Source organism: Acinonyx jubatus, chromosome B3, assembly GCF_027475565.1.
Source record: "Acinonyx jubatus isolate Ajub_Pintada_27869175 chromosome B3, VMU_Ajub_asm_v1.0, whole genome shotgun sequence".
Lineage (NCBI taxonomy): Eukaryota > Metazoa > Chordata > Mammalia > Carnivora > Felidae > Acinonyx > Acinonyx jubatus.
The window spans coordinates 107,298,965-107,326,885 of record NC_069386.1 but is presented as its reverse complement, the minus strand read 5'-3'; the positions used below and the strand labels follow the sequence as shown (position 1 = coordinate 107,326,885).

The 27,921-nt window shown below is 38.1% G+C and overlaps 1 protein-coding gene across 1 annotated transcript in view; it reads left to right on the top strand.

Annotated features, from left to right (window-relative positions):
• Positions 1-27,921, top strand: part of KCNH5 (potassium voltage-gated channel subfamily H member 5) — a 297,554-nt gene that overhangs the window by 40,909 nt on the left and 228,724 nt on the right. The window contains exons 3-6 of the mRNA XM_015068125.3: positions 7,099-7,205; positions 11,434-11,562; positions 21,058-21,173; positions 27,418-27,810. Coding sequence (XP_014923611.1) covers positions 7,099-7,205; positions 11,434-11,562; positions 21,058-21,173; positions 27,418-27,810 — 745 coding nt within the window. The remainder of the gene's footprint in view (positions 1-7,098; positions 7,206-11,433; positions 11,563-21,057; positions 21,174-27,417; positions 27,811-27,921) is intronic.

Here is a 27,921-nt window from a genome sequence, read left to right as displayed (position 1 = left end):
CCATTGGTCTATGTGTCTGTTTTTGTGCCAATACCATACTGTCTTGATGATTATAGCTTTGTAGTAGAGGCTAAAGTCTGGGATTGTGATGCCTCCCGCTTTGGTTTTCTTCTTCAATATTACTTTGGCTATTCGGGGTCTTTTTGTGGTTCCATAAAAATTTTAGGATTGTTTGTTCTAGCTTTGAGAAGAATGCTGGTGCAATTTTGATTGGGATTACATTGAATGTGTATATTGCTTTGGGTAGTATTGACATTTTAACAATATTTATTCTTCCAATCCATGAGCATGGAATGTTTTTCCATTTCTTTGTTTCTTCTTCAGTTTCCTTCATAAGCTTTCTATAGTTTTCAGCATACAGATCTTTTACATCTTTGGTTAGGTTTATGCCTAGGTATTTTATGATTCTTGGTGCAATTGTGAATAGGATCAGTTTCTTTATTTCTCTTTCTGTTGCTTCATTATTGGTATATAAAAATGCAACTAATTTCTGTACATTAATTTTGTATCCTGAGACTTTGCTGAAGTCATGTAACAGTTCTAGCAGACTTTTGGTGGAGTCTGTCAGGTTTTCCATGTAGAGTATCATGTCGTCTGTGAAAAGTGAAAGTTTGACTTCATCTTTGCCAATTTTAATGCCTTTAATTTCATTTTGTTGTTTGATTGCTGATGCTAGGACTTCCAACACTATGTTAAACAACAGCAGTGAAAGTGGACATTCCTGTCGTGTTCCTGATCTCAAGGGGAAAGCTCTCAGTTTCTCCCCATTGAGAATGATATTAGCTGTGGGCTTTTCATAAATGGCTTTTATGATGTTTAAGTATGTTCCGTCTATCCCAACTTTCTTGAAGGCTTTTATTAAGAAAGGATGCTGTATTTTGTCAAATGTTTTTTCTGAATCGATTGACAGGATCATATGGTTCTTATCTTTTCTTTTATTAATGTGATGTATCACATTGATTGATTTGTGAATATCGAATCCACCCTGCAGCGAAGGAATGAATCCCACTTGATCATGGTGAATAATTCTTTTTATATATTGATGAATTTGATTTGCTAGTATCGTGTTGAGAATTTTTACATCCATATTCATCAGGGACATTGGCCTGTAGTTTTCTTTTTTTGCTGGGTCTCTGTCTGGTTTGGGTATCAAAGTAATGCTGGCTCCATAGAATGCGTCTGGAAGGTTTCCTTCCCTTTCTATTTTTTGGAACAGCTTGAGAAGGATAGATATTAACTCTGTTTTAAATGTCTGGTAGAATTCCCCAGGGAAGCCATCTGGTCCTGGACTCTTATTTTTAATAACTGATTCAATTTCTTCACTAGTTATGGGTCTGTTCAAATTTTCTATTTCTTACTGTTTGAGTTTTGGTAGTGTGTGGGTGTTTAGGAATTTGTCCATTTCTTCCAGGTTGTCCAGTTTGTTGGCATATAATTTTTCATAGTATTCTCTGATAATTGCCTGTATTTCTGAGGGATTGGTTGTAATAATTCCATTTTTATTCGTGATTTTATCTATTTAGGTCCTCTCTCTTTCCTTTTTGAGAAGCCTGGTTAGTGGTTTATCAATTTTGTTTATTTTTTCAAAAAACCAACTCTTGGTTTCATTTATCTGTTTTACTGGTTTTTTTTTTTTTTTTTGGATTCTATATTGTTTATTTCTGCTCTATTCTTTATTATTTCTCTTCTTCTGCTGGGTTTGGGGTATCTTTGCTGTTCTGTTTCTAGTTCCTTTAGGTGTGTTGTTAGATTTTATATTTGGGATTTTTCTTGTTTCTTGAGATAGGCCTGGATTGCAATGTATTTTCCTCTTAGGACATCCCAAAGGGTTTGCTGCATCCCAAAGGGTTTAGGTTGTTGTATGTTCATTTTCATTTGTTTCCATATATTTTTAAATTTCTTCTCTAATTGTCTGGTTGACCCATTCATTCTTTAGTAGGATGTTCTTTAACCTCCATGCTTTTGGAGGTTTTCCAGACTTTTTCCTGTGGTTGATTTCAAGTTTCATAGCATTGTGATCTGAAAGTGTGCATGGTATGATCTCAATTCTTTTATATTTATTGAGGGCTGTTTTGTGACCCTGTATGTGATCTATCTTGGAGAATGTTCCATGTGTATTTGAGAAGAAGGTATACTCTCTTGCTTTGGGATGCATAATTCTAAATATATCTGTCAAGTCCATCTGGTGCAATGTATTGTTCAGGGCCATTGTTTCTTTACTGATTCTGTCTAGATGATCTATCCAGTTGTTGTAAGTGGAGTATTAAAGTGCCCTGCAATTACCACATTCTTATCAGTAATGTTGCTTATGTTTGTGATTGTTTTATATATTTGAGTGCTTTCAAATTCAATGCATAGACATTTATAATTGTTAGCTCTTCCTGATGGATAGACCCTGTAATTATTATATAATTCCCTTTTTTATCTCTTGTTACAGCCTTTAATTTAAAGCCTAATTTGTCTGATATAAGTAGGGCTACTCTGGCTTTCTTTTTACTTGCAGTAACATGATAGGTAGCTCTCCATCTCCTCACTTTCAATCTGAAGGTGTCCTCAGGTCTAAAATGAGTCTCTTGTAGACAGCAAATAGATGAATCTTGTTTTTTTTTTTTTTTTGTTTGTTTTGTTTTGTTTTGTTTTGTTTGTTTTTTCCATTCTGATAACCTATGTCTTTTGGTTGGAGCATTTAGTCCATTTACATTCAGTGTTCTTGTCCAAAGATATGGGTTTAGAGTCATTGTGTTATCTGTAGGTTTCATGCTTGTAGTGATGTCTCTGATACTTTGTGGTCCTTGCAACATTTCACTCACAGAGTCCCCCTTAGGATCTCTTGTAGGGTTGGTTTAGTGGTGATGAATTCCTTCAGTTTTTGTTTGTTTGGGAAAACCTTTATCTCTCCTTCTATTCTGAATGACAGACTTGCTGGATAAAGGATTCTTGGCTGCATATTTTTTCTGCTAATCATATTGAAGATTTCCTGCCATTCCTTTCTGGCCTGCCAAGTTTCAGCAGATAGGTCTGCTATTATCCTTATGTTTCTACCTTTGTATTAGTTAAAGCCCATTTATCCCTAGCTTCTTTCAGAATTCCTCTTTATCCTTGTATTTTGCCAGTTTCACTATGATATGTTGTGCAGAAGATCAATTCAAATTATGTCTGAAAGGGGTTCTCTGTGCCTCTTGGATTTCAATGCCTGTTTACTTCCCCAGATTGGGGAAGTTCTCAGCTATGATTTGTTCAACTACACCTTCAGCCCCTTTCTCTCTCTCTTCTTCTGGAATTCCTATGATATGGATACTGTTCCGTTTGCATCACTTAGTTCTCGAATTTTCCCCTTCTAATCCTGGATTTTTGTATCTCTCTTTTTCTCAGCTTCCTCTTTTTCCATAATTTTATCCTTTAATTTACCTATTCACCCCTCTGCCTCTTCAATTCATGCTGTGGCCCCCTCCATTTTATTTTGCACCTCATTTATAGCATTTTTTTTTAGCTCCTCATGACTATTTCTTAGTCCCTTGATCTCTGTAGCAGTAGATTTTCCGCTGTCCTCTATGCTTTTTTCAAGTCCAGCGATTAATTTTATGACTATTATTCTAAATTCTTGTTCCGTTATATTGCTTAAATCTGTTTTGATCAATTCTTTAGCTGTCACTTCTTCCTGGAATTTCTTTTGAGGAGAATTCTTCCATTTCGTCATTTTGGTTAGTTTTCTGTCCCTTAAGAGTTTTAAAAGTTTGTTGTATGCTCTGCACCTGCGAGCCCTGCTATATTAAAGGAGGGTCATACACCGTCCAGGGCCTGGCCCTTCAGGAGGTGTTTTTTGGAGAGTGTTACTTGCTCGCTGTTGTTGTGACTTTGGTTATTTTATTTCCCTACTCGTAGTGATGTTTTGGACCCTCCACCAGATGTGCTTTGATTTGTTCCTTGGAATAGCCCTGTAAAAGAAAACAGATAGACAAACAGGAAACAAAAGCATGCAAACACACAAACATAAAACAAATAAAAACAAAAAAAGCAAAAAACTAAAAACAATCAAAAGCAAAAAACCAGAAACACCGGCCACAAGTAAAGGACAGGGTGGAAGTGGTGCTGATGGACAAACACATACAAAGAGAAATGGCTGGGGGCGGGGGGGGGGAGAGGAAAAATAAACATTGACCAGGCAGAGAGACTAAAAGGCTTAATCCTGAGAGAGAGAAAGGAAAATGAGGAAGGAGGCGGGGAAAAAGAAATGAAGATAGAGTTATCCAGACAGAGAAACTATATGGCTTCATTATTCCAGAGAGAGAAAGGAAAGTAAAGAAGGAGGTGTAGAGCATGTATCAAGGGAATGGATGAAATATGTCTGTTTAGACAAACCAATAACCAGAGTAACCAGCGTAGAGGAGGAAAGAGATAAGGAGGAGAAATGGGGGGAGGGTAGACTATATCTATATATCCAGAGTTGACCTAGAATTAACCCAGGCAATGCTGCAGCCCTCCTCTAGAGGAGCTGTCTGTCTGGTTAAACAGGGTCCGTCTGGCTCCAGTGGATACGCAGTTACCCAGCGCTGAGGGGCGTGGTTTGGTGTAGGCTGGTCCCGCCTCCACGGTGGGCCTCTGCAGACCCATCCCTGAGGCCCCGCCCTGGTGGTGGCGGTGGAGGGAAAATGGCGGTGGTCCCCCATTCTCTTCTCCACAGACCCGCTGGACTCCACTTGAGTCGTCCTCACTGTGCCGCGGGTACAGACGGCGCGGTCCTTCTCGCTCTGCCAACTCCCCTGACCCTGCGCTTGGCTAGGATTCAAAGACCGGCTCCACGCACTCTGGCGCTGGGGAAACGCCTCTCAGCGGCGGAAGTGTGGCCCTGGCTCGCTTTGTCTGTGCCACCGTGCTTCAGGGAGGACCGCCTCTTCCTCTGCAGATTGTGCCACCGACCCCTCGGGTGTGGCGGATGGAGGCCGGCTTTGTCTTTTCCCACAGCACTCCAGGAAGGGGGTTGCTCTTTCCTGCTGCGGACTGCGCCCTCGAGGCCACTGAGCCTGGGGGTGGCAGACGCGGGCAGGCTTTGTCCTACGGCGCCGCCCTCCAGGGAGGGGACCGCTTTCTCCTATGGCACACAGCGCCCCTGATCTACCACCAGCCCAGGGCTGGCTCCCCTCCTCCCCAGGTGTGTGAACAGGGAGCTGGCCCCAGTCTGAAGAAATCCCTGCAGTTAGAGATGGGTTCCCTCTCGGTCCCAGTCCGAGGTTTTTCTCTCGTCCAGATACAGTTCTGAACTTCCCTAGCTGCTCTTTCTCTTCCTCTCTGCAGAAGGGGACCCCCCCCCCCCAGCCCCCCCTCCCCCCTTTTGTGCCTACCTGGCCGGTTTTATCTCCCCCAGTTAGCAATCGCCTACCTATGGTCTCTCAAGTTGTGCTGGCTTCCTCCTGGTAGATTCAGTCTCTTTTTCTCCCAGACTCTTGGGGTTCAAAGTCCTTTGGCTTCAGCACTTCTTTGTTTTAGAGATGTGGGAAGTATGGATCCCCCTACTTCTCGGCCATGTTGGCCCCCTCCTACCTGCACCTGTCTTAACTGATGAGAAGAACTGATGAGAATGCTCGTGCATTATATTGTCACACGGAGTCTTCACGTTTCCTTGTTGTATGGGAGGATAAAAAAGACCATGCAAGTTGAAACTATGTGATACGATCTTAACACTCAGGGGAAAAATTTGTGATTATTCTGTGACCTTTAACAACGTCTGTCAAAACATTAAAAACTCTCTTACTGTTGATCATAAATGGAGGGAAATGCAAATAATAGTAAAACTAATATTTAGCACACTGATTTAGAATGTAAGAAACACTGAGAATTAAAGTGTTTCATTTCTTTGTAAAAAACGATCACAAGTCACTTGAATAATACTTGCCTTCTCGTAATATAGCATGACATGAAGAGAGGTTTTTTTTCTTTCTTAGTAAAGGCTCATGCTCCTTTGTAAATCTGTATCAGCCTCTACTATTTTATCCTTGTACTCTCACTGTTGTGCACTCTCTCCTAGACCTCTTTTAATGTGAATTTTTTTTTTACTGGCATCACTTCCTCTGGGAAGCTTTGATCCTTTGTGTCACAACCACTGTCCTGACTTATGTTGATAAGTTCGCCCTCCCTCAATTCCTCTGTTTGCATATCTAGAGTCTCTCTCCATTTTTTTTTAAGTTTATTTATTTTGAGAGAGAGCGAGCAAGCATCAGTTGGGGAGGGGCAGAGAGAGGAGGAGAGAGAGAATCCCAAGCAGGCTCCATGCTGTTAGTGCAGGGCCTAATTGCAGGGCTTGATGTCACCTGCTGTGAGGTCATGACCTGAACTGAAATCAAGAATCAGATACTTAACTGACTGAGCCACCCAGGTGCCCTAGAATCTCTCAAGTGACAGCAGTGTCAACATTCCCACAGCTGTGTTTCATCTATACCTTCATGTGTGTTCAATTTGAATGTCACTTCCAGCATTATCATTTGCTGGTCAATCTGTGATAGCTAATTCCTGCTTTTGATGATCCATATTTGTAAAATGTCATGTGGGTTCATTGCTGAGAACCAAGGAGGCAACACAACTACATGCTTTGTGGGCACGAACTTAATAACAGATGCACCATGACCAATATTGAGGGGCTTGGAAAGAAGTAATGGGATTGGTTACTGATTATGATGTGTATCTTTCATTTACCAGTCATTTGTAGGCTGGGGAGCTAGCAGAAAAGTTTATATTTTATGCAGATGTTTAGTTATTATACTATGATAACTGAAATTTGAACCATACTGTTGGATTTATTTAACTCAACCGTAGTAACTGAAATTTGTGCCTATAGGAACTATGTAAATTGATAACTCTCTTTCTCTCTCTCTGTACGTTTGAAATAACTTCTAAACCTAGATGTTAGCAAGAAGTTTAAGTCATGATTAAAACATCGTTTCAATAATTTATTTCCTCTTGTGAGAGCAACATTTTATTTTGTAACTAAATGTGAATACTTAACCCAAAAAGACAGCTATGTAATTTTATATAGCATTTGAAAAGCAAACAAACAAACAAACAAACAAACAAAAACAAAAAACTGAAATGGATTGTTTTTTCCAGTTTTATGTATGGAGAATTGACTGACAAGAAGACCATTGAGAAAGTGAGGCAGACTTTTGACAACTACGAGTCAAATTGCTTTGAAGTTCTTCTGTACAAGAAAAACAGTATGTATCTAAATTATCAATAAGATGTGTCAACTCTGATGAACGTTATGTTTTGGCTAGTGGTAATTGAGCTGTAGTGTAGGGAGAATAAAACTTTGTTTCTTTTCTTGGCAAAAGCAGGGGGTGCTGATAAAATTAGATAGCAAAACTAATAAATGAATCTACCTATGAAAAGCAACCTTTTGAGGAATAACAGAAAAATACGGTGCGTTAGTGTGATTTTGTGTGTTTGTGTGTGTGTGTCAGATGGCAAAATGCTTTATAATATTTATGGTAAAGATCCTGTAGTTATATGACAGCAACTAAAGATGACAGACAAATTCATTCATTTCTTCTTATGGTTAAAGGAAAAGGTGATTAGTATCACAGTATGTGTGATTACTTTTCTACATGTGCATCAATGACGTGTGATATCTCTTTGAGGTCAGTCTTTACCAATATGGCCTTTTGCTAGACTCTGACTCTTTTGTGTGGAAGGCTTACAAAAGTATTCATTACTTTCAGAATGGGCCATTCCCAGTTGGTAAATTTTCGTTGGTTATGGTGAGGTCTTCTCTGGGGCAGAATTTGTGACTGAGAAATTGTGCATTGTATAATAAATTATATTATAAACATGAGACCCCATGATCTGGACTCTTTCAGTGTTTGAGGGAAAAGCCAGCCAAACAACAACCAACTAGTATACTCCACAACCAAGTTTTCTTTTTTTCTTTCTTTTCTTTTTTCTTTCTTTCTTTCTTTCTTTTTCATGTTTATTCATCTTTGAGAGAGAAAGAGAGTGAGCAGAGAGAAGTAGAGAGAGCAGGAGACACAGAATCCAAAGCTGGCTCCAGGCTCTGAGCTGTCAGCACAGAGCCCAACATGGGCCTTCAACTCACAAACTGCGAGATCATGACCTGAGTTGAAGTCAGATGCTTAACTGACTGAGCCACCCAGGTGCCCCACCAACTTTCCTTTCTAATTTGTTTTCTTTGAGTAGTCTGGTTACTTTTATTTCTTTTTCCCAAATTGATCTTTTTTTTTTTTAAGTGAATAGTCACTTCATACAATGCTTCAATTTATTTAGTGTTAATGATAAATGATAGCAAAGCCAATTGTTACCTTAGTGGAAACTGATGGTCACTAAATCCTTCCCCAGTTTGGGAAGCATTTTAGCTTCAACAGGAAACACTTGTTCCATGTTCAGAGTGGGTTGGAGTGTTTGCAGCATAGTTCATTCTCTCCATCTTACCTCAAACATTTATTCACTATAAGTTATTTAGAATTGAACTTAGTTTTCTCTTTTTATTAATGGGTCATCAAAGGGATAACAACAACCATGGGCATTGCTTTAAGATTAGTGTACTTGGTAATGGGAATGTTGGTTTTTAATGGTTTTACCTATGGAATGTCTTATCATTTTATCTTTCATTTTAGAATCAAGGCCAGAGAGGTATTTCTCTTTAGTCATAGCCAAATGTCTGTTGGCTTGTCACCTAGAAAACAATCCATTCTGAATGATCTGCTCTGTCATCTACCAGAGAAAAGTCAAGCTCGAGGTGTTTTCTGGGTCTTTTTCACTGGGTCCATATCTGTGTTGATAATTTGTAGTAGACCCATATGCCCCCTGCAATCATTTTCATATAGGGTTGTTTTCCTTTGAATGACTTAGATATATGCCCCAAGTTTAGCAAGTAACTCAAGGGTACTCCATATAACTAAAATCATTTCACTCTGATACTAAGAAGAGTAAACAAATCTTTGCCTGATTTTAAAGCATGAACGCCAAGTTCATAGTTTCTGAGTTTCTCAAAAATACGTTTGTGGAGATTCTGTTTTCCTTACATCCTTTAAATCATGTTAGAAACAACTTGAATTTTACATTCCCAAACGTTTCCTTCCAAGGTAGTATTTTGCTTTCTTTTAATGGTTTGAAATTCTTTGATCTTCATTGAGTTTTTTTTCTTTAATATGAAGGATAGATATCATTTATATATTTGAATAGAGTTCTCTTACACTTAAAGCAACTTTTTAAAAATCTTGCAAATTGTTCCCTGAAGGATTGTGACCATCAACTGAAAAAAGTATGTTCTTGTAATTTTAAAAATGTTAGATAGCAAAATTCACATGTCTGTGGATAAATGTTTTGGGAATGCCTGAATGCCAAGTCTTCCCAATACTTCCATTAAGTAATTAGGTTAAACAGCATTTTGCAAATGAGGGGATTGAGGTATCTGATTTAACATGTGTCATCACTGACATTTCAGTTTGTAGGCTCTATTTTTAAAGCCCATTGCTCTGATCAGCAGGCTGCTTCTACTGTTGAGAAGAAAACAGTAGCTCTGGGATGATGATTTAAAGGGGTCTGTCTGCACCAAGGCAGACCTGTGATAGCCTGGGCTACTCCAGATAATCAGTGCCAAGGCACTGCCCTGAGTTTCCGTCTACAACTGTCCTCTCTGTCTAACCCTCTTAGACTTCCTGCTCCCTTGAACCCCAAAACCAGAATATGGATATTTCACCAGCCACTCAGCAAACCTTCTGTCTACTTGGGCAGTCTGACCCTGTAGCTCAACTTGAAAAAAAAATCTGCCTTCATATCTGAAAGCAATTTTAAAAACAGCCCTGACTCTATGCTAAAATTTGAAGAGTTGCTGTTTTTATAGGAAGATGGGAAATGTAACATCATCTCTTTCTGTTCAAATTTTTAACAGACCTTGGAAAATGACTTATTTTTAATGCCCTTTTCTCTCTGTTTATAACCCTGCTGTCTCAAGCTGACTGTGTTGGAACAGCCATAGGCCATGTATCTGTGAGCATGTGTGTCTGGTGATTTGTAAAACTGTGTACATCACTCACAGTTGTTGGGTACACAGTGTAGAATAAGAAGCAGAAAATAAAGAACAAGCCTGTCTGGGAGATGGTGTGATGGCTTTTGAGATCCTTGTGTCAGCGGTGATCATTTCGGAAAGGGCCATGTTTTTCAATAGGCCCCAGGTTGCAAAGAACCCAAACTGAATATTCCATAAAAATTTCCTCTCTCTAATTCTCTGATTTCTTGAACCTGGTAGTTAAGCCATCTCTTCTTGTCTAGATGACAAATTCCCCTTTGCGGTGACATTATTATGTGACTTTTTTTGGCCAAAGGTATGAAGGTTTTTCCTATTTGGTTTTCATTGCAAGCCACTAATAGGCTATCAACTCTCACGTAGAGACTATTAATAGCTGCATATTTCACTCCCCAAATCCCAAAGCTAACAAAAGCCTCTATGTCTTTAAGATAGGAAATTTGGAGAGGCTTTATTGCACGATGGCTGGAAAGAATATGATGCAAACTGTGTCTTTGATTTTGATGGAACATTCCTTCAGTGTTTTATCGCTTAATGGATAATTACTCCTTTGAAGGCATTTCTTGTGTCTTCAAATATTTATTATTTGAACTAATGCCAGTTCCTGGTTTGTCCAAATCCTAAGCCTTAAGTGCTCTGAAACTCTTTGCTTCGTGGAGGTTGCAGGAGCCACTGTTTAAAGAACATAGCGGCAGAGTCAAGCCTCATTCTTTGAGTGAAGGAGATAGGAAGCAGTGGCTCATAAAGACACCTGAAGAATCTCAAGGGTTGGGGACACTTTTTTTTTTTTTTTTTAAGATTGCCTTACAAGCTTCAGGTAGAGCTCTGTGTACAACAGGCATCAAGTATTTCTGACATCCTCTTTCTCTGATGTAGGGGTGCTGTCAAAGGCATAGAGCCATCGTATAACTCTGACTGATGAGAGAAGCTTGAGATAGGAATAGTGTTTCAAATGTTCCTCCGAGAGGACTGCTTATCAGAGCATCAGGGATTGCTGTTGAAGTCAATTGGAAACACTTCTCAAAGTGACAAGGAGAAGCATGGAGAAGTGGTCATGCATGGGGAAACTATGAAAAGGAATTTGGTGAGCGAAGCAGGGGTGTAGGGACCCAGAGCTCAAGGGAATGCTGGTGTTACTTAAGTGGTGAGACTGCCATTGGGCTCCTGCATTGTGAAATGACACCCTCTGCTCTCCTTTCAAATTCTGGTATTTTGGGTTGAAAAATGTTTATTAATATTTGAGCTACTGGTAGTTGCTTGATTTGGAAAGCAATGAAAATATTGTTGTTTTGGTGCTGGTTCCTGGCATAGCAGTTGGCAGCTGAAGGCAGAGGGAAGGCAGGAGACCAAACCACTGCTGTGGATCTGTCACACTGTATTGTCCTTTCTCTCTCTTACAGGAACCCCTGTTTGGTTTTATATGCAAATTGCACCAATAAGAAATGAACATGAAAAGGTGGTATTGTTCCTATGTACTTTCAAGGATATTACATTGTTCAAACAGCCAATAGAGGATGATTCAACAAAAGGTAATTTCCAAAGGGATGGCCACACTTAAGAATTAGGCCGTCAATTATTTATATTGTTATTATTATTATTGTTTAGAAAAATACATTGGTTGAACTGGAAAACACAATTTTACTATTAGTACTTCTTTTGCTTTACATTCATGCCAGCAATTATCCAAAATCAGTTTTATCCAGTCATATCATTTGAATGGAAATAGCACGGCTATCCAAAGTTGAAATGAGAATTGGTTAACTTGAATTATAATAAGAGGAATTTAGATAAGATATAAGGAAGAAATTTCACAGGTCATTATTAATTTAGAATCAATATAATGGGAGTTTCAACAACTTCTACCAGGATGAGCTTTAGAAACACAAAATTTAACAACCTGTGAGATGGTTTAGGTGAAGTCCTTTTACAGCACAGCTGATCGGTTGATTGAATTTGGTTGAACTAATAAGTGATTGATTAGCTGATTTTTTTCAGGTTACTTTTCACCCTTTACCCATTCAGCTGTTGCAGATAGTCTTGGGTAGATGCTGTTAGTTTATGTGAAGAATAATTTTGTTATCAAGTGAGTGGCTGGCAAAATACAAACATCCTGACTATAGTCATACTGACTATAATATTCAGGGAGATGGCTGTAGAAAGCAATAGTCAGTGGTGTGCATGTATCCCCTTTTCTAGGTAATATATTCTCATTTTATTCCCTCCAATTATGTTTAAATTAAAAACTGGTGTCATATAAATGAAGAATTTCAAATACTCTTAGAAGATTTTATGAAATGTTATTTTTAATAATCCCTCCAGAGACTAAAAATGAGATCTTCCTCTTTGTATTTGGCAAACATTGTCTTCCTTTTCTTACCTCTTAAAAAAAAACACTGGTACAGAAATTTAATCTTTCCATCCGTAACCCTAATTATAGAAAAATTTTGTAGTTTTATTCCTTGCATATGGATTCACATATATTATGTTATACCTGGTCGGTTTCTGGTTAGTATCAAATTGCAAGAGGAAAATTTTACAATGTGCAAACCATTTAAAGTATAACATAGGACAATTTATTTGCAAATGTTTCTGAAAATGTGTATATTAAATCATCTCCTGGACTATTGAATATTCACTTTTGGACTCATACTACCTATTCCTTTACTTTTACTCAGAGAGTCAGTGTCTAAGAGGTTTAGGATAAATTTAAACATTATTTTTAAAAATAGAATAGTCTTCTAATAGTATTTAGGTTTAATGCTTATTTGTTTTAAAATTCGAAGGTGCTCCATCCAATAGCAATAGAATATGTGTTCTCAAGCTTACATGGAACATTCACTGGATAGATCACATTCTGGCCATAAAACACACCTTGACAAATTTAAAAGAATAGAAAGCTTAAAAAAGGCAGTTTCTTAGACCACAATGGAATTAAGCCAGAAATCCATAACAGGGAGAGCTAAGAAATCTCCAAATATTTGGAAATTAATACATTTGTAAATAGCCCACGGGTCAAAGAAGAAGGCTTAAAGTAAGCTAGAAAAATATTTTGACTAAATGAAAATGAAAATACAACTTATCAAATTTATGGGATGCAGCAAAAGTAGTGGTTAGAAGGAAATGTATGTGACATTAAATGCATATATTAGAAAAGAAGAAAGACGTAAAATTAATAACCTAAGCTTCCACCTTGGGGAGACAAAAAAGAGCAATTTAAACCAAAGCAAACTGAAGACAAGAAATAAGGAACCTTGGAGCAGAAATCAATGAAGTAGAAAATAGGAAAACAGAGGAAATCACCACAACTCAAAGCTGGTTCTTTGAAAAGATCATCAAAGTTAATAAACCTCTAGCCAGGCTAAGTGAGAACAAAGGGAGAAGATGCAGGTGACCAGTATCAGAAATTAAAGAAGGGCCATCACAACTCATCCGAAGGACATTAAAGCATTACAAAAGAATACTTTGATCAACTGTGTAGCCACTGAATTGATACTTTAGGGGAAATGGACCACGTCTTTGAAAAACAAACTGCCAGAACTCACACTGGGAGAAACTAACCTAAATCATTCTATATCTATTAAATAAATTTAATCAATAGTTAATACACTGACAAAACGAAGGATGTTTTTGTTTTTTATTTTTTGTTTTTGGCAAATCCACAGTCTTTTCTAGAAAATGGAAGCAGAGAGAGCTCCCCTAACTCATTCTGTGAGGCCAGCACTACCCTCATACCAGAGCCAGAAAAAGACACTGCGAGAACAGAACATTACAGACCAATATTTCTCATGAATATAGATATAAAGACCCTCAATAAAAATTGAACCCACATGACAACCAAGTGGGATCTATTCCACATATGCAAAGCTGGTTTGACATGAAAAAAAATCAATCCCTATAATCTTCGCTTCAACAGGCTGAAAAAGAAAGATTATACTATCATATCATTCAACATAGAACAAACATGACAAAACCCAGCACCCATTCATGGTAAAAACTCTTATTAAAGTAGGAATAGAGAGGAACTTCCTCAACTTAATAAGGAACATTTATGAAAACCTATAGCTAACAGCTGACTATATCTTAAAGTAATATGTTTTAAAATAAGAGATAAATAATTGGTATACGATTTGTGACCTAACATATTCTTCAGATGAATTTCTCTTGCCTTTGCACTGAATGACGATAATACAGAGTAAGAAGCCTTCATGTCACAGTCTTTTCCCTTAAATAATATTTATATTTATATTTATATTTATATTTATATTTATATTTATATTTATATTTATGTTTATATTCAATGAATATTATTTTCTCTCACTTTTTAAAAGTGATTTCATGACACAGCTGAAATTAGGGAGAATATGGTACATTTGCAGTTTTGGCCTGCTGAACGTTGATGGTGTCAGTATATTTAGCCTATTTATAGAAACTGAAAGTTGACAGCATTCAAAGTGAGATTGGGGAAAAGGTGCTAATATTGAGAGTTGACTTTTCTCAAATTAATGCCCTTCCATTTATCTGCCTACACCTCCATCTCTGTATCCTTACATCAGAATCACAGAGTTCCTCCTGTGGCAGAATCTCTTAGCTGCATCACGCATTCTTATAAAAAAAATGGTATTTGAATAAATGCCAAACGACTTAGACCTTTTGATTTTGAACTATGCTGGATAGATATGTAAATTAGAATTTAGAGGGGAAATCAGACCCCACTGTGAAAAGCACTAGGGAAGAGTATCTCTTTCCAGGGCCTGAATTTGTAGAGGAAGAGCTTGTTTTAAACAGACTTTTATTTTGAGACTCTTCTTCACCTGTCAAATACATAACAGATTATTGAACAAGTAATGCACAATGTAACCATGAAGGCTGTATATGAGCTACTTTCCATTATTCATATGAGCTGTAAAATTAATATGAAAAATTCAATAGAAATAAAATATTTATGCCATTAAGTAATCATCCTGCTATCTCTATGAAGGTAGAAGCATAGGAAAGTATGTTTGGAAATCTTGGCGGAAAAATATGTCTCTCAAATTCTTAAGTTGAGTAAAAGGGTAAAAGGGAGTGTGGAACTTTTAAGAAAGTGCAGATAAGATTTCGTGATAACACCGTAACATCAAAATGATTTGGGTGTAGAGCATTAAACTGGGAGATGGTAGATTTACTTTAATTCGGGCTTGGGCACCAGAAATACTTAACACGAGACTTTTCAGGACTCTTCTAGGAAATTTTGTTCCCCTTGTTTATCTATTTTACCAATTTTCCCCCCTAACCAAAAATGTTGATTAAGCACACAGAATGGTGCAGGCCATTCTGCACCTGTGTCCTGAAGGTACATAGTTCCTTCCCTCATATGATAATGGGGGAGGGGAAGACAAACAAGTAAATATAGATTGGAAATTTTCTTCTGATTGCTCTTATTTTCTCAGTAATATAAAAAACATGGTTCTCACCTGAGAGTAAGCATGGTGAAGGAGATGAAGTATTGAAGGTTTGAGGAGAGAGGAGTAGGCATGAAATGGTGATCTAAGAGGGTGGAAAAGTGAGTGGGCAAGGGGAATTCAGCAGGTTTGCTAAACACGAAGGTCTGCTTGGGGCTAGTGATCATGAATTCACCAGCATCTATGAGCATGATTATATATTTTACTCCACCTATGTTTAGTCGAAGGTGTATAGATGCAGAAGTAATGAAGAGTTGGATTTAACCAGAGTTGGGATTTGATAAGGTGAGTAAGATGAAAAGAATCAGAGAGAAGGATCAGGGAGTTGTGGCTGTTGCAAGGGAGGATATGGAGGGTGTTTGCAAAATTCTGAGGAAGTACTTAGGTAGTAGAGTTCTACCTAGGACATAGGAAATAGTGTTTTAAGATGCAGAATAGACAAGTGAGTCCATACATTAACAGGCCAGAATGTAACTTTTAATCCCAGAGCAAGGGCATTTTACCTTCTTAATGTGAAATGTCGAAAGTCCTTTGAAGATTTGCCAAGGTTGGAATTAACATTAATCTCCTTCTACATGATTTGGTATTTTTACCAAGAAACCCAGACACATAGTTGAAAGACTTGAGTAAACTAATTCTGAATAAATACAATTGTTTCTAAATTGTATCTGGGATAGTAACTATAATGTGATAGCAATTTACGTGCACCTCTTCCTCATAATGAATCTCACGATAGCAAAACTTCAATCTAGGTTGATTTTTGCCTTTAAAATGAATGGCACTTACTGATGTCAATGATACCTTTGACGTACATCATGATGGATGGTAGTAAAAATCATTGAAGGGAAGGAAACCTGTTTTGATGGAGTAGTTACTATATGTCAGGAACTTTATATTCTTTATTGCTCTTACCTATAATTCTGAAAATTAGTATTGCTATCTCTGCTTTACTGTTGAAGATCCTGACATGCAAAGTGTGACTGATTTTCAATCCCATATTCTCTCTATTGCATCATGCTGTCTCATCCTTTCTAGTGGAAACTTACTATTGCATTTTTGTCACCTTAATCCCCTGCTCTCCTTTTTTCCTGCAACAATTGAGAACACTCTGATTCTGACAGTATTGTACTGTATTAAAGCAATGAAATTCACTGATAATAATCAAGGGGGCAAAGCATTTTTGTTATCTTTTGTTCCTGGTACTGAGGTCTTGGAACTGTTGCTCAGCTAATCAGTCAATGGTACCTGATTCATCATTTGTAATAATGCAAAGGGGAAAAATTACAGCCAAGAAATCCATTCTGTTGATTATCCATATGTATTCTAAAAGAGATGACCAAAATCTCTGCCCATTTAGCTGTGCGGTATTTTCAAACAGATTCCAAAACTGCCAAGACACTCACAGTGTGAAATATCCTGTGCCAAATAGTTATGGCATCTTCATGCCAATAATTGAGACAAAAAATTCCTATAGAATGAAACTAACAGCAAAAATAGCAACCTTCCCCTTGTGGGAAGCCAATGGTTTTCTTTAGAGAGGAAACAACAGATGAAATATGAGTAATTATACCATGTAGTCTCTTTGGCCAAGCGTATAATTGTTTACCTAAGCTTTTTTCTTATAGATTAGAATCTTGTGTTGCAGTCTAGTAAGATTGATTTAACTGCCTCTGTGACTTCCTCTTATTTTTAAGATTAGGCAGTCCATGACAAAGAGGTTAATTGCAACCCAATAGAGCTAAACTAATGTTTTATTAAGAAGGAGTTGGCATCCTGAGCTTTTAGGAGAACAAATGTTCTCATAATTCCATGAACAACTCATAGAACAAGTTTTAGGCTCTTCATATTCAGCTGTCTGTTCACATTACCCCATATCGACCACATCTAAGTAACATCAGTGAACTGTGCTGAATAATCAGTTATACCAGTTAGGTCTCTGTAAAGGTGAGACCCGTAAATGTATCGCTGGAAAAAGTTAGAACTGCTGATGTGCCTTTTTTCTGACCTAGACAGTATGGCTGCTCAATTTTTTCAAAGTTTGACTGTATAGTGGGGGTTGGTGACAGAGCAAATGAACTAATTTAGTTAATAACATAGGCAATTCCAGATGTGTCCAAGGGCACAAAAGGATAGGCATAGGAAATTCGCTGTCGTGTTGTTAGTGATAGAGAAAAATCTAGAAACCACTTAAATGCCCATAAATAGAACATATGCATGATCAGAAAAGAGCAAATACCTACTTCTCTGAGATGATAAAGAGGCAGGCAAGATTCAGTGCCATGTGGGTGGGTCTAGAGATGGAGGGGACAGAAAGGAAATTGAAGGCTATCATGTTTCTTATGGCCTCTGCTTATTCAATAACATTTGACGAGGTAATTCGTTGAGAGTGAGGAGAGAGGGGTAGTATAAGGGTTTTGAGAAAAATGCTAATTGTTTAGAACTGAGAATTATAAGAAAGCCCTAACCTTAGCCATGGCTGTAGGAAATGAGAGAACGCATGCCATTTGATGATTTGTATTCTTCCATGTGTCAGTGAATTCATTCTTTCAATATCTCTTTTAATTTTTTTCAAAATATTTTCTGGATAAACCTTATTACATTCTGGGAATAAAAATTGGCTTCTTTGTTAATCCAATCCTTAGATGTACTAAGTGTGTAACATTACTTGTCTTAGAAATATGAAGCTTCAATTAGTATAACATTACCTTGGAAGTTTCTAGAAATATTGAATGCAATTATAATATCAAGTTGAAGTAAGAAAGAAAACGATCACCTGAAATATTGTAATGTATCTATTGCCAACATGTCATCTGAAGACACCCTTGCCACTTTTACCGAACAAAGCAAAACCAAACCCAACCCATGATAAAACAAAATGGGACTTATTTTAAATTTGATTTTTAAATTACAAATAAGTCAATTAATTAATTAATTAATTAATGGCCTGTTTTATGCCAGGCCCTTATCAAGTGCTTGAATATGGAGAGATGAACAGTAGTTCAGTGGGAGTGACTAACATGTTAATCAACAACTGCCATTAGTGTTGCAAGTGCCATGTGAGGTATTTATCCTATGATGTGCAAGCACAGAGGAGGATACCTCTCTTATGAGTGGATCTAAGAAGGTTCCAGAAGGAGATAATGCTTTAACTGAGTCTAGAGGTTCCAGTCAGTGTTAGCCAGACATAAGGGGATGGGGGGAAGCATTTCAGGCAGGCAGAATGATTATAATGCTTGAAAACCTGGACACAATGAATATAATGGGGTGTACAGAGAATTCCTAGGAGATTTAATTTTAGTTTTGAATTTATTCTTCTTTTAATTTACTGTTAATTTTGGTAGAGTTGTTATACAGAGCATGTATAAAGAAGTAGAAGGAGATGAATGCAGAGCAGATCTTTGGGGCCGGAAACTAAATGACCTATATACCAAGAAAATGCAATGTTATCCTGAAGGCCTCCGGGGATCTTAAAGAGTTTGAAATAGGGAAAGGGGAAGCACTTTGGCAGCAATGTAGAGTTGCTTGGGAGTATATGGTCAGAGAGCAGATAGAGAGTATCGTCTTCAAGATACTGCCAACCTAACTCAGGTGGAAGATTGTCTGACATATAGGGATGGAGAGACGAGATTCAACTTGAGTGAATTTATTAATGTTATAGTCTATAAGTCTTAAAAGTGATTGGATGTGTGGGTGTGGAGGTAATAGTGAAGGAGGATGGTAAATTTCAAGTTTCTGATTGGACAACTGGAAATATCATGGGACCATTCACCAAGTCCAGGAATGCATGAAAGGTGAAGAGTTGGAGATGGAGGGAGACGATGATGAGATCGGTTTTGGGCGTGCTGAGTGTCAGATGCCTATAGAACATCTTAGTAAAAGGTGGCTCATGGGTGATTAGATACAAGATAGGTCTAATGCTGAGAAGAAGAGTCTAGACTGGTGATACAGATTGCATGTTGGTGTTTTACATTGATGTTAAGTTCTTAGAGAGCTGGTGGCATATCTGGTGATGGTTGTTGTTGTTGTTGTTGTTGTTCTTCTTCTTCTCCTTTTAGCACATTGCACAGGGTTAGCCTTAGGGTTGCATACAATCCCCAAAGCCTAACATTGTTGTTGTTGTTGTTGTTGTTCTAGTCACTAGGATAAAGTCCATTAGTGAAGAATTAAGGACATTCTATCAACTGATGCCAGATTACTTTTTTTTCTAATCCACTTACTGGATACCATAAAGGGAACTGAACAGTTGGGGAAATACAAAGCTTAAATGAAGTCAGAATTAGCCTGAAGAATGGTAGTAAAACATGATGTCATCTACCTAGTATAATTTGAAAGGCATTTGATGGGTGTCTGCTGAGGGTTTTTTCCTTCATCTTTTGTCACATTGTCTGAAATTTCATCATTGCCATTACCGTCATTCCTTGAGACCATCAGAAGTTTTCCTTTTTTAAGGAGTTATTTGGCAAATAACCTAGTGAAGTGCAATATCATAGAAGTTATCAAATGGTCTTATTGGAATCTTTAATAAATTAGAGCTTTTGGAATATCCAGAAAAGGATAATTGAGACAGGCTCAGAGTATGGTTGGTTTTGCTCTACTTACTCATGTCTCATTGATGTTTCTTTGAAATTAATTATTTAATAACGGGAATTTGAGGCATTGGGAAGAAATTTCTTTCTCATTAAATTCACATCCCCTCCCCCACCAAAGTTAAAATTACTACTCTTTCAGAAAACAATGTTAGAGATTCTAGATATTTAAAGAATGATATTTAGATACCACTGCAATTAACAAGAGAGAAATAACATTTTGCTGTTACAAGAAAGATGGAAGTGTGATATGAACCATAATATGTGAGATTTGTTGAAATTGGGTTTCATTTTCTTATGTGTATATATCTACACACAAATGCACAGTAAAATTGTTTTTTATTAGGCTATAATAAATACCCCCCCCCCCCCCCCATCTTCCAGCAGCTTACACAGCAGAAGCATATTTCTTGCTCACGTTACAGTCCGAGGCAGGTGATCCTTGGCATATGGCAACCTTCCATGCACGGATTCAGTGCTTTACTATTCCCTAGGGGCTTGTTGTCACTTGTATCCAGCTGGTAGAAGGAGGGAGAATGTGTAGAGAAGTCTCACCTGCTTCATAAGTTGTGGCATGTGTGAGAGTGACACACATCATTTCTGCTTTCATTCCATTGATGAGAACTGGGAACATGGGGACAGCTGGATGCAAGGAGTGCTGGGAAATACATTCCTGGCTGGACAGTTGTTTTCCAGTAACAAATCTATATAATGCAAGGGGGAACACAGAATTTTGTGGACAGCTGTACCTTGGGTACTGGGACTATGTAATAGATATGAGCCAAACACAAAGATCACACGTAAAAATTAGCCATTACTTTATAGCTACACTTGAAATATGTGGTGATGTTTATGTAGAAATAAAGTGCTTTAGATTGATACTTTTGATTAGTTCTGGATGTTATGCTATTTCTGAGATCCCCTGAGTATTAGCAAGAATGTTGGGTTCCATATTCATTATATGTGAAAAACTGAGACTTTCTCTCCTTATTTTAAGGTTGGACAAAATTTGCCCGATTGACACGGGCTTTGACAAATAGCCGAAGTGTTTTGCAGCAGCTCACGCCAATGAATAAAACAGAGGTGGTGCACAAACATTCAAGATTAGCTGAAGTAAGTGGGAGACTAACTTTCCTTCCCAAGATGGTGGTGGTAGCACATTTTTCCCCCTGAAATGATTCAATATAGATATCTGTGGTTATTATATTATAAGTACTCATCCTCTAATTATTTTTCCTGTGTAGATTTATAGAAATTTCAAATATATCTTTTTATCCTCTTGTATTTTTGAAATGGGAAACAAGTTCATGATATCCCAAGTCATATCTGTAGAGGTCTGTAGATGGTGAGATTTTCTTCGAGTAAGTGAGATAGGAAGTTCACTCATTTCATCCATAACCTGAGGGTTTTCTCTGTGCTTGGTACTCTATCAAGGATGGAAAGATGAATATGCAATGGGCTCTACCATCAAGGAACTAAAGATCCTTGCAAAAAAAACACTGACAATAGAATGTGACAGGTAGGATGACACACATGCAAAAGCATTTACCTAGACTTGGGGCTCTAGGGAAGCTTACCTGGGGTGAGTGAATCTTGAAGGAAAAATATGATAAATTGGTAAAGAAGGGATGCAGGTCATTCCTACCAGGGAGACCAGCAGGTGCAAAGGCACAGAGGTGAGATAGTATGATGACTTTGAGTATGAATTCAGTGTGGGTGAGGTCAGGGGAAGGAAAGGTTAAAGTGATGTGTAGTAAAACAGTGGTGGTTTGTGTCCCATGTGTTAGGGAAAAGATATGATCACATTTGTACTTCAGAGAAACCTCTCAAAGGGAGATTAGCCCCTATGGTTTTCTTTGCGATGCTATGCTTTTCTTGTATTAATTTAAAAACATGATTCTGAGAAGGGATCCATAGATTTCACCAGATTGTCAAAAGGGATCCATTGTACAAAAATGACTAAGACCCCCTGCTTGACCTAGTGGCTCTGTGTTGAATGGGAGGATAGGGAAACCAGTTAAGAGACTTAATGGTAAATCTGTTAGGTTGACCATGGCTTTAAGCAAGGAAACCAGAAGCAGAAGTGGGCAGAATGCAGACACGCCAAGATTAGAGTCAACACATTTGTTGACTAGTACTGTTGGCTAATAAAATAGCAAATATAAGAACAGGAAGAGAAGGTTTAGGGGCAATGGTTATGAGTTCAGTTTGGGGCATATTAAGTTTGAAGTGCCTGACAGAAAAATCCAAGAGGGGATGCCTCAAAGGCAGAGGAATTTATGGGTCTGGCTCTGGAGAGATTTCTGGGTCTGAGTTGCAGACCTTGGTGCCATAAGATGAGATGATGTTGCCCAGAGAAAGTATAGTGACCCAGAGAGAAAAGGAATTGAGGACAGAACTCCAGGTAGAAGCTTTGGTGTTCATGTGTCTTCTATAATCATCACTTGTCTTCCCAGTGTTGCCAAAAGTTAATGAAGCTACCAAAGCTCTGCAGAGCAGTTAGTGAGCACTCAGAAAATGTTCTGAGGTGGCCTACCAAAGCAGAGAGAGATAAAATTAAATGTATATGTTCACCAGTTTGCTCTGCTGGAGAAAAGTGAGTTGAAGCACTCTAGAGTATCTTTCTGAACTGGTTGCAGATATTAAATTTGGTTTGGAGAGGGTTAGAAAGTAAAGTATGTTCCTTGAATTTGGAGGGTTCTGGAATTTTTCTTGGACCATAGCTAACTGGGGGACTTGGAAGGCTTTCTGCTTTAAATGGCACTGTTATCTTGGGGAGAAACTAAAACTTTGATGTGCAAACACATTTTTAAAAGCCAAGGTAAGATCATGATTACGACTAAATATTAATAATAATGATAATCGCAATATTTTAAAAGACAATATGCAATTAGTACAGGATTTAATGTTCTTTTAAAAAAAATTTAAGTGTTTATTTTTGAGAGAGAGAGAGAGAGAGAGACAGAGACAGAGCATGAGCAAGGGAGGGGCAGAGAGAGATAGAGGGAGACACAGAATCCGAAGCAGGCTCCAGGCTCTAAGCTGTCAGCACAGAGCCCAACGCAGGGCTTGAACTCACGAACTGCAAGATCATGACCTGAGCTGAAGTTGGAAGCTTAACCAGCTGAGCCACCCAGGCGCCCCTCAACTAGCACAGGACTTAAAGCAGACTGTTAGATACAACTTCCTTTGTCAATAATTCTTGTTATGAAGTACTACTTGATTTTACAACTTTCTTTTCTGCCTTAATTGTCCATTTCCTTTTACAAAACAAACTGGAGTGGAAGAGCTTGTTTCTGTGACTGCTGACTTTCATAGCTATGATTCCTTTCTGGTCTTAATGATATCTTATTCAGAATTTTTCTTTTCTCTGTTATACCACTGGGAAAGAACAAGAGGAAAGGGATCATAGAGAGGAAATTTTTTACCTTAGCACCCTGAATTATTCGTTGGTTTTTTTCTTCTGCATCAACTGGGGAAGCTTCCCCTCAATGGCTCATGATTTTCTTTCACTTTTATTTTTTAGGAAATTTCATTCCTGTTTCTTCCCATCTGATTTTATTTTGTTTTTATTTTTTTGCTTTGCCTTTTGATTATTGTTAGTTTCTTTGTTGACCATCCCTAATTCACAAACCTGACTCAGACACAAAATTGTTTTCTGTCAGGTTGTAGGTGTGATTTCAGAGAACATGAAGAGATAACAAGATTCTCAAAAGATATTTTGTTTGCATGTGCTCTGAATCCAAAGGCTGACCCACAAGAAGCATCAATTTAGCAAAAGGATATCATTTCAAAAATTTTACTCTGAGTCTTATAATGTGTTCAACCTGAGTATATGGATTTGCTGGTAAATTTCAGGCTTTCACTTTTTCCAAGATAAAGTATAAATTTCCAAGATAAAAATATAAATTTTATCTCAATTCCATCCGGACACCTACATTTGGAGCTGATTCCCAGTTTCAGAGATCCTGGTCTCTGTGTAGGCAGTTCCCCTATTGTCCATGTGAACCCATATCCTGCTGACTGGCTTCCGCTTCTCACTTTTATACTGGTGGAGAGATAAACTTCCGTAATAATGCCATGTCCATGGTCCTGATTCTATTAGCGTCAATGCTCTCAGATATTCAGAGAGAAAGAATGTGTCTGTATTGGGATAAAAATACATCGGAAAATGTGTTTTCACCCCCTCCACCTCAGGCTCATCACTTATGAAAGTACAAGTGGAATAGCAATGAAAGTGAAGAATTGTTACTCACTGCTTTATAAAAGCACCGGCGTCAGAGTGAAGATGAAAGTAGTGCTCTGCATCTGAGAGACATCAAAGCACAAGCATGTGTGTTCCTTTGTTGTTCATGCGTGCTCCTGCTCCTTGTCTTCTTGTAGCATTTCTGGATCCTTTTACATATGCAAGTCACTGTCTGAAGAACTAGGTCCTGGATGGCTAAAGAAATAAAAGACAAGAGTTTTACCTTGGACTCTGCATTATAATCACCCAAGAAAGGTTTTGAAAATATGGGCCTGAGAAAGAGTATACCATAGTTTAAAAAATTTCTCCACATGATTCTAGATTGTAACCAGATTTAGGGAATACTGACTTTAGGAGTGATCCCATTCCATCTCTAGAGAAGACATCTCATGTTCTGCTGAGGTGCTGAGCAGGGCAGGCTTGTCTATAAACACAGTGTGTGGGGCTACAGTGCTTTTAGGGGTCCATGGGATGTTTGAATTTCTATTCACAGTAGAAGGAAAAATTAAACTTTTAGGTTAAAAAATTGAATATATAATATTAATTTATTTTTTGCAACAATGCAGTTGTAAAATGCAATTTTTATCTATCTATCTATCTATCTATCTATCTATCTATCTATTTTTAAATGTTTATTTTGAGAGAGAGAGGGAGAGTGAGAGAGAGAGCAGGGATGGGCAGAGAGAGAGAGAATACTAAGTAGCCTCCATGCTGTTAGTGCAGAGCCCAACACAGGACTTGATCCCATGAACCGTGAGATCAGGACCTGACCTGAAATCAAGAGTTGGATGCTTAACCAACTGAACCACCCAGGTGTTCCTAGTTTATTTTATATTTTTTGGAGGAAGGGTCCAGGAAAGCAAAAATGCTCAGGGCCCATGAAGGTCATAATACACCCTGGCACTGAGTTTATTTTCTAAGTATACTTTCTTTGTGCTCAGTCTATGGTCTGTGTAGATATAGATGGTAAAATATTAACATTGACTTTGAAGAAAGTTTTCATGTCTAATACAGTGAAGTTGGAATGGATAGACCATTGGTTGTAAAGTGAGAGAGAAACCATGATTATATATATAAAGCTCTATCCCCAAATGAAGCTTTCATTCCTGGTAAGAAAATTTGCTGCCAAGTAATTTAAGACCTTATGGGACAAATATGGCTGGGCACTGATAATGAGGATAAATACATAAAAATCTTTAGAAATAGTTCTTATAGCCCCCAAACTAATAACAATAATTTTAATACACAACTAAAGAGAATACAATTGATGTTTTTTATGTTTCAAAATATTAATGATGGGTATTATATACATAGTTTTCAGTTGTGTAAGTTCTATGCATGAGAGAAACTTTTCAGGATAATTTTCTCTCAAGTTTCAAGAAGTGCTAGTATATTTGCTTTGCTTTGCGGCTTATGAGTTACATGCTAGTAGGTATTTTTGTTTATATCTATTTTTACATTCAAATATTGATGCATTTGGGGCGCCTGGTTGGCTCAGTCGGTTAAGCGTCTGACTTCGGCTCAGGTCGTGATCTCCCGCTCTGTGAGTTCCAGCCCCGCGTCGGGCTCTGTGCTGACAGCTCAGAGCCTGGAGCCTGCTTCAGATTCTGTGTCTCCCTCTCTCTCTGGCCCTCCCCCGTTCATGCTCTGTCTCTCTCTGTCTCAAAAATAAATAAACGTTAAAAAAAATATTGATGCACTTATGATTTTATGGTAACCCTTTGACTCCTACTGGACCCCATTAGCCCTGGAGACACTGAATAATTGGATATATAATATGACAAAGCTGCTGGAAATACTATTTATGAAAGTCACATTTATAACCTCCTTACATATAGGTTCACTCAGCCTTAGCTTCATTGATGGCATGGAGCAGAGCTCTCGGATCTATTCTTTCAACTCCTTTTCACAATTTTCAGGTTCCATGTTCTGCAAAACAATGCTAAGTCAGTGTTTGTTACTTTTGCCCAGTGCTGCCCAGCCTTCTGCTCTTGCTCTGTCATCTGCTTTTTGTCTTTTCCTCTTTAATTAGACCTGCTTAGAGTAAGTCAAGGTTCATATAACCTTGCAGTGAAAATTTTCCATTTGTCCAAAAAGGTATAGAGAAGCAAACCTGAGTATTTAGCATTTTTTTTCCCTAAAAAGAACATTCATCTGGGCAGAAAACACAGTTCTTCAAGTCCTGGTTGAAGGGAGAAAAGGAAAAAGTAGGCTATAATATTTACAACCCTGATATCACTATGCCAATCATTAGGGCCCTTGCTGAGTCCCACTCAACAGCAAGATCACCAACAGTGTGGTCCTGGGGTTCAGCGAGGCCATCAGAATCAAAGTTATGCTCTCTGAGGTGCTAAATATGTGTGAAGAATGGATAACAGTGAGTCACCCAAATAAGTGCTGGATAATCAGTTAGAGATGTGATTTTAGGCAGGCTTGCAAGTGAGTGTACAGAATACAGTCTCAGAAGTGGATTCCAGCAGTGCTGTGGATCAATGTTGGTGTTGGAGGAAGTCAACAAGAGGATGTGACTGCTGGTTGACTCTTGAGCTGAACCCAGGCAATTGAAGGCTTCTCATTCCTGTCCTTCGAATGTACATTCTACCCACCGTTCCCATAGTGGGAACCATTTTCAAGGACATAGTGCTGAAAGAGTAGGATGTTTTGGGGACCATTTGGATGATATATGTAACCGGACCAGGGCATCTCTTAATCTTTTAAGATTCTGGTGGGTGGGTGGTAGATATCTACTAGTCTCATGGCTTCCTGCCACAAGCCTCATAGGTATGCTCCCTAGCTTATTAAACCTTCCACCTAACAATATGGTGTGGTCTGCCTTTTTCTTTGGTTTCTTCTTGCCCTTGGTGTTTGGGGGCCAGTTTGTGAACCAATATTTGGCCACTGGAGAGAAAGCCAGGTGGAACAGCAGATTAACTTCCTTTGAACAAACTTTGGTACAACTCAAAAGTGGGAGACAGAACTATGGGGAGTGATTAGTCTGGAAACCATGAGTCATGAAAACTATGCTGTGGTTTGAGTTTTGGTGAGTTTGAAGTCATTACTAACTGTACAGAGATGTCCAAGTCATTTATATGCACATTGTCTCTCTTTTAGGTTCTTCAGCTGGGATCAGATATCCTTCCTCAGTATAAGCAAGAAGCGCCAAAGACGCCACCACACATTATTTTACACTATTGTGCTTTTAAAACTACTTGGGATTGGGTGATTTTAATTCTTACCTTCTACACCGCCATTATGGTTCCCTATAACGTTTCCTTCAAAACGAAGCAGAACAACATAGCCTGGCTGGTGCTGGACAGTGTGGTGGACGTTATATTTTTGGTTGACATTGTTTTAAATTTTCACACGACTTTTGTGGGACCTGGTGGAGAGGTCATTTCTGACCCCAAGCTGATAAGGATGAATTATCTGAAAACTTGGTTTGTGATCGATCTGTTGTCTTGTTTACCTTATGACATCATCAATGCCTTTGAAAATGTGGATGAGGTAAGTTTCTTTTTTTTTCTGAGTACTGTGGTTCATATGTTTTGAGAAAATTAAGATAAAAGTTTACAGATAATCGAAACTTCTTTTTAGCCACATGTTCAGCCTTCACCC